Source organism: Montipora foliosa, chromosome 10 (genome assembly GCF_036669935.1).
Source record: "Montipora foliosa isolate CH-2021 chromosome 10, ASM3666993v2, whole genome shotgun sequence".
NCBI classification, from domain to species: Eukaryota; Metazoa; Cnidaria; class Anthozoa; order Scleractinia; family Acroporidae; genus Montipora; species Montipora foliosa.
Window position 1 is genome coordinate 23303297 of NC_090878.1, and position 7500 is coordinate 23310796.

The 7500-nt window shown below is 38.7% G+C and overlaps 2 protein-coding genes across 3 annotated transcripts in view; one reads left to right on the forward strand and one right to left on the reverse strand.

Annotated features, from left to right (window-relative positions):
• Window positions 1-2580, forward strand: part of LOC137974053 (hemicentin-1-like) — a 16204-nt gene extending 13624 nt beyond the window's left edge. The window contains exon 7 of one of the 2 annotated variants that reach the window (XM_068820969.1): window positions 774-2580. In XM_068820969.1, the coding sequence (XP_068677070.1) occupies window positions 774-1285 (512 nt within the window). In that variant the 3' untranslated portion in view covers window positions 1286-2580. The remainder of the gene's footprint in view (window positions 1-773) is intronic. The other variant, XM_068820968.1, reaches the window with a different exon arrangement.
• LOC137974050 (3'-5' exoribonuclease HELZ2-like) overlaps window positions 1586-7500 on the reverse strand; it is a 90531-nt gene continuing 84616 nt past the window's right edge. Inside the window, exon 18 of the mRNA XM_068820965.1 lies at window positions 1586-4076. Coding sequence (XP_068677066.1) covers window positions 3964-4076 — 113 coding nt within the window. The 3' untranslated portion in view covers window positions 1586-3963. The remainder of the gene's footprint in view (window positions 4077-7500) is intronic.

Below are 7500 nucleotides of genomic sequence, written 5' to 3' on the forward strand. Positions count from 1 at the left end.
GAGCATAGTCAACACTCGGATGGCACGATATTCAAAAGGCCTTTCACCTCCACGGGCCTTAGAACTATGGGGAAACTTTACCTGTGAAAATGTTTGATTATAAACCGGGTTTATCCTCTGACCCTCCGGTAGAATCTTTTGCTCTACAATGGTTGAAACGAAAGCGTACGTTCAAAATGGCTGAAGCTGCTGGTCGCAAATACGCGGGCGTAACTTCAGCCATCGTTTCAAGCATTTAGAGAGCAAAAAAAGAGACTACGGGCGATGATGAAGCACAATTCCTAATTTTATAAAGATTTTCGAGAATAACTTACTCATCTTACACTCTTTAAGACAACCGCTTCGAAATCTGTACGTCCTTTCTGTAGAGCAATACTGCTGACACATTTCATTAGCGGTTAGACCGCAAAACATTTCCTTAATTTGCTTACGCACATATTTCTAGGTTATTGAATTCTTTTGCAACTAACCTTAAGTAATTGAATATGAACTTTTCTTGGGAATAGGCCATTTTACAGTTGTTTGCTCAGTGACCTCGCCTATGAATGGTTGCGAGGCTGCCGATGACCTTGTATTGATACAAAAATTTGGTTTTATCAACGGAGTTGATAATGTAAATTGGCCACCGTACAGAGATTCTAAAAGCTGCTCATAGAAATTAGGCGACTTCCGACAGCTTGCCGTCTCTCTCTCCCCAGTCCCCCGGAGAGCCTGCTCGCAGGCCATGTGAAAAACGTAGTTTACAAACCGTGATTTTATATTCTCTTCAACAGTGGACACAAACGAGGCAGTCTACATCGCAATCATCGCTTTGTTAACCGCTCTTCTGGCTATTCTTTGCTGTACTTTCGCTTTGATGACGAAGACTGGAAAAATAATCTTTAACACCAAGAAAGCCAGCAGGAAACTGACAACCCCAAGCTCTTCAACAGAGATGACACCACTTGAAATTGTCGCGAGCGAGGAAAGTGAATCACGCTCTCCCGACAATGTCACGCAAGATCATGATGACGTGTTTCCTTACTTGGTTTCCGAAGCATGGGTTGCAGGAAATGGACCTTATAAGAGCTTACACAGAGGTGAAGGCACTGAGGAACATGAACAGGATGTCACGCAAACTTGGAAACCAGATTACTTAAACATATCGCCCAGCAACAGAAACGATAGCGCCGCTAACTGCATGTATGCTCCACTGATGTATACACAAGGTGGCAATGACAAGTCTGGAAGGCCTTACGTTAACATGGATGAAAATGGGTCAGTCGTGAAATGTGTAGATAGGTGATTCCGTTGTAACTTTCGAAGGCAGTTATTATTTTCCCCACTATCGTCAGACCAAAACTTGTCTCAGGTTGGCCCATTTTAAATGTCATTTTTGATAACCAGTTGGCTAATACGGAGCATGAACACATGAGCAAACACTCGCGTCTTACTAGTTGTCAATATTTTATTCCATAACAGGCGATTTTCGAGTTAGCTTTAACCTCGGTTTGAAAGTGAGGTTGTTGGTTGTAAGTTTCGTTGGATTCGATTTGAGGAGTTTCGAGTAACTCTTGTGGCAAACAATACATAACGCAGGTCTTGGTCCAGCCAGCAGAACGTTCTGTAATTTTGACATGTCAAATGTCTTTCTAATAACATGCTGTAACTACGCTACCTAGTAGCAGTAATACTCTTGTTTTCTTCTATCACTTAAAGGGGCTATGTCACGTTATTTTAGCGTGTTCAGGGAAAATCTATAGTTAATCGCGAGTTTAAAACGTGAAATTTCCTTAGCGATAAAATTATCGTTGGGTCCACGTTTTTCAAGATTACCCAAATCCGTTTCAATCTTGTCTATTTGTGTCCATCTATGCTTCTCTTTCCTTTAGCTTTATTTCTTTTATTCTGCTCAACAGTTTTAAATGGTTATAGCACTGTTTCATTCTACTTTTTATGCATTCTGTGTGACCTGAAGTTAAATCATTTTGCGTGACATAACCCCTGTAACACTGATTTGTGTAAATCGCTTTTGATTCCACTAACGATGCGTCGGTGCTTAACAGTTCGACGAATCGCAGTTAAAAAAAGTCGGAACAAGTGTATTTACCACACATTTTAAGAACTGCAAATATTGATTAAAGGATATGATTACTTTGTTAAAAAATGTACGCGAAAAAATTACTCGATTCTGATTGGCTAAAAAAGCAGTGCAGTTTTGCTACAACACAGTGCAAAAACGTGTAATACCTGAATTTTTTCAACGAAATGATTTTTCTCGTGCAATTTGGAATAAATAAGCACGAGTAAATTTTTTCAAAGATGACCAAAACTGCACGAGCCCGTAGGGCTCAAAATCTTGTGATTACCTTTACTAATATGGATGTTTTGCATACCTTTCAATCCCATTTATCTATTTGCACATTAAATACTGGCTCTAAAAATCACTCCAATAAATTCTTCTTAAATAGGAGGAAAGAAATTCTAAAATGTTACCTATATCAAGAGAAAATAAAGCAACAGAGAGAGTTGGTAATAAAATCATTTTTATAATAATTATTTTACTATAATGTAATATTGTGCCGATGATTATATTAGAATACATACTATTATAATGGTATTCCTTTTAGTGACCTCTCCAGCGGGTAATTGGAGGTCACTGTTGGACTAAAACCTCTGCAATGGGCTTATCTAGTCAGTGTAAAAATCTCCAAAGATAATGATAAGAGGTATAGAATAAAAATTTAAAAATGATAAGTTTATAATTAATAATAACAATAACTAATAATGATAATAATACAAATGATAATAACAATAATAATGATAATAATAATAATAATAATAATAATAATAATAAAATTAGTAAAATGGCAAAGATACTTGAATTTCAAAATCAGTTTCCTTTCAACGTCCGCATTCAATGGACATAAAAGGCTTTACGATAGGACGACGACGACGGCTAACAAGACGCCACAAAACAATGGGTTTTATAATCAAAAAACAATAGCTCTGCACGCCCTGCACGTGCATTTTGGTACATTTCTTTGCCGTCTTCTTCCTGACAACGACGTGAATTGACAAACTTTGAAGTTGTGTAGAGGACGTGAGAACCTGACAATATTTTTAATTTTCTTCCCAAACAATCACACCATTCATGCCAATTTTATTCCCGCGATTTCCATTCCGATCGACTTGGAGGAAATTGTTACAATAACGGGAAATAATATATTTAGTTAACGTTCTCGTTGGTTTCGTCGTCCTCCTTTCGTAAGGTTCCTGTTAGATAAACAAACATCCGAGAACTCCTCACTTTCTGCTTAATCTAAAAACTAGACCTCTCCCTCTCTGTAACCTTTACTTGCTCTTGCCAATACAGATAGAAAGTACAATTATCTGGTTCTTGCACGATTTTCACGATTTCCTTGTGTTTTCACGTAAACGTGTTGGCAAAGAAAATAAGAAATTCGAGAGTTTATTTCAGCCCGATAATTTGTTGAGGCATTGTTGGCCGACAAAATAATGATGACGATGACAAATGATGATGATGTTGACGTTGATGTTGACGATCACGAATGAGGATAACGATGATGGCGAATGATAATGATGATGATGACGATGGCGATGATGACGAATGATGACGACGACCACGACGAATGATGACGATGACGGATAATGATGCCGACGACAATGACGATGATGACGATGACGATGTTGACGATAATGATGACGACGAATGATGAATGCTATGACAAGGAGGATGACGTCACAGTTGCCGTAACCACCAGCGCTTACACCGTCAAAAAGAATAAGAATTCACTTAAAAAATAAAAAAAATTAACTAGAGTCTGATCTTCACTTAAAATGAGTCACTAAAAATTTCACTATAAGGAACTTTAAGGGAAAAGAAAAAGGGCAAGTTTTGTAAATCAACCTCGCAAATTGATACCCAACCAACTCTTCTTGAGTCATTAGTATGGAGAAAGTCTAAACGAGGTCGGTCTCCGTCAGCCACATTTCATCCACCAGGCACTCGGATCGTTGGCAATGAGATATCAAGCTGTTCCACATGCGATGCACAGATAATAAATGACGGTTACCTGGAAGAAAATGATGAAAAATTATCATGATGCATTTTGCGAAATTAATGGAACCATTCTGTATTCAGACACCTTTGAATACAAACAAGACACCTCCAAAGGCGTATCCGCGGAATGCGCAAACAGTTAACACAAATTGTCCACTTACAGTGAACTTCAAGTACAGGTAAACTTCGGAAAATGGCGAGAGATTACCAGAAAGATACATCTGTAATATAACTTGAAGTTGTCTCAATGATGAAATGGTATATGAAAAGAATCATAACTGCGAAGATCATAGCTTCACTTGATTGAAGTTGTCCGTTGTAAAAACTCATTATTAATGTTACTAAATTTGCAAATGCAAACAAGGAAGCCCTATTAGCGGGTTCTCGGGATACGGGATCTTTCATTTAGTTATTTTTTGAAATGAGACTTTATTTAAATCCTACAGTTTTACTTCCTTCCTTAACTCCGTTCATCCAAAAATTACAAGATCAACCTTAAATCATCCGAAAAACTTATTACAGATCACAGTTCAACAACTTATCATTCTGGGCCAAATGTTCAAAAGGCGATTCATGCTAATCTCAGGTTAAAAATGAACAAACGAGTTTTGTTCTCTACTCCCAAATGCTGTTCAAGGCTGATATTCCGTGAAACTTTACATTAGAAGAAGTCAATAAGTAAAGGAAACTTTCACCAAAAAGTTGAAAACATGAAACAAAAGTTTACGCTAATCCTGGATTAAGGTAATCGGCTTTCGAACAACCGGGCCATGTATTCGAATTCCGGTCCCGTAATCCTGGTTTAGTTTCTTGCAAACTGTTTAAATCTGCCGTGGCGAAGACAAGAAGACAACATGTGTACTCCATTTCTCTGAATGCTCAAAAATGTAAAATTCCGTAATTGCGCGTTCTATAGTCCAGTCCAAAGTTCCAGTTTTACAATTCCATAATCTTGATTTCAGTATTAGAGTAGCTTGGTACCAAACGTTTCACAATAACTTGAAATCTCGTCAAGAAAAAAGCTTAAATCCAGTAGTCCAGTCTGGGTTGATATCGCCAAAAACTCTTCCTATTATCGATTCAAAACTCAACAAAAGCTACAAGTAGTAAATAGTTCTCACAAACTACAAAAGTTCGTCATGATTCTGCACTCGAGCTGAACAAAAAACTATCAAACACGAAAACAAAAAACCCTAGTGATCGCTTCTCGAGAAAACACTGTCTAGTTACTGCACTACCACACGTACGCAATGCGCTCCTACTTTAAAAAATATCCCGTATCTCCTCAAACCCCCCCCCCCCCCCCCCCCCCCCCAGCCAAAAATCCCACAATTTTTTTACCTAAGTTTTCCCATGTCCTGATCGCTTTTCGGCCTTTTGGCTAAGATTAGTTTCTCGGCCAACGGCTACGGTCAAGTACCCATGTACTACGTACGGCACTTTTGTCAGTGCTGTAAGGGGCAAGCACAGAACAGTTTCGCTTGTTTAAGTCAAACAACCGAAACTGTTCTGGCACAGAGGGTAGGGAAATGTCCGTGGTTTACCAGGGAGGATGTTGAAGATTTGGTCTGATCGACACATAACTAACAACTACGCTGCGCTTGTTTCTTCAGTAGATTGAAGTTGTCCTTTCGTAATATGTGGTACACGATATTGTTTTGGTATCGTAAATCATTACAGTGTCATGGTAGATATCTTTGCTAGATACCCACTGAGAAGACATGTGGTTCAGTAAAGTACTTAACGCAGAACGATTGAAGAAAATCAAAGAAACATTTAGCTTCAAGGCTGACAAGTTGATCATTTACAACTTCTTTTTCATCACAACCTTCAGCGTGTACTATAAGCTTCTGACAGCTTTCCAAGACCAATTTGCATTGAAGTTATTCCCGTTCCGGCGGGGTTAGTAACTGGATGGGAGACGTCAAAAGATACAACTTGCCGTCAGGAACATACGACCAAAAATTCTATTTTAATGCCCAAAAATGCGAACAAAGCAAGGCACAGATTTTGTTAGCCTGCCTTACATGTAAGCAAAACAAATATTGACGCAAAAGTAAATAAATATTGATATGTAGCTTTTAAGGAGAGCAGAAGGAACTTTTAGGAAGTGTCGATCGAGAATAAGTCAATTTGCGAGATGAAGACATCATAAATTTTGTGCCACGAATATAATACAAGTTACCATCAGCGAAAAACATTTCGGGAGATTTTTGTACGTTAAATCTGAGTTCAATTTTTCTATCGTACTTTTGGTCGTACAAGTAAAATCACAAAATCGAAAGTGACATCGATATCAAGTTACCTTGCGTGTTTAATACTGACAACTCACGAAACAAAGGATGCATCTGTGACAAAATGACGGCAAGACACCGGGTTTTTGTTAGTTTACTTTTTTTCTTTCAAGTTTTAATAAGTTCGACAAGATACATGTGCGAATTTAACACAAAGATCTCAATCGTTGATGAAGCTGAAGTTAAGCTCCTGCGAATGAGGTTAGTACTTGGATGGGGGACCGCTGCGAAGTCCCCGTGACGGACATCAGTAATTCGTTTTTTTTAAAACTTGATTACATTTTTTATTTTGTTTGGCCATTGAAAGCTATTTTCTTATTTTCTTTCTACGTCAAAGCGGCTGAACAAACCGGTTCCCAAGAAATATTGGAGTATTCGTGCTATGCAAAATACTGCTAACGAAGTATTCGTTCTGTGCAAAATACCGTAATGTTCACAGCGGAACACACAAGTATAAGTACGAAGCAAGATCTAGAAAGAGCGTAGAAAGTTCATCTTACCTTTAAAGCTTGTCTTTCTCAAAGAAAAAACATCCGTCCACTTTATCGAATATTGTAATACTGTGTCAATCATGGCCGGCGGAAAGATTCCACAATAAATAATTGCTTTCATCGTCGCAACAGAATGGTGCCGCGGTGGCCGAGTGGTCTAACGCGCGCACATGATCGCGAAGCGCAGGGAAAGCATATGATTTCTAATTGGGGCAGGGAAGTTCGGATACACTGAAGGGAATAAAGGGAGATTCACCCGATCGGAGCTTAATTCAATATCCGTGGGGTATGCACATTTGTGACTACCAACAAAAAAAAGAAAATTTGACATCAGCCCGGTTTTAAGACGTGGTATGCCTTCGGCATCACTTTGCGGTCTTGCTCCAGCACAGGAGCAAATGGAGCCCCCAATTTCAACCAATCAGAAGAAGCCATGTCACGCGTGACTGCTTCTGCCATGTTTTTTCAGGGACATGACAACCGATTTTGTGACTGCCTTAACAACACTCTGATCTAATTCACTCTTGTATACACTCGTGGTATACAAACATAATTAATCTCTCCTCATAGAGACTTTTAAGGACCAATGAAACGAAATCAACGAAACGACAAACCACCACCACCACCACTACCACTACCACTACCACTACCA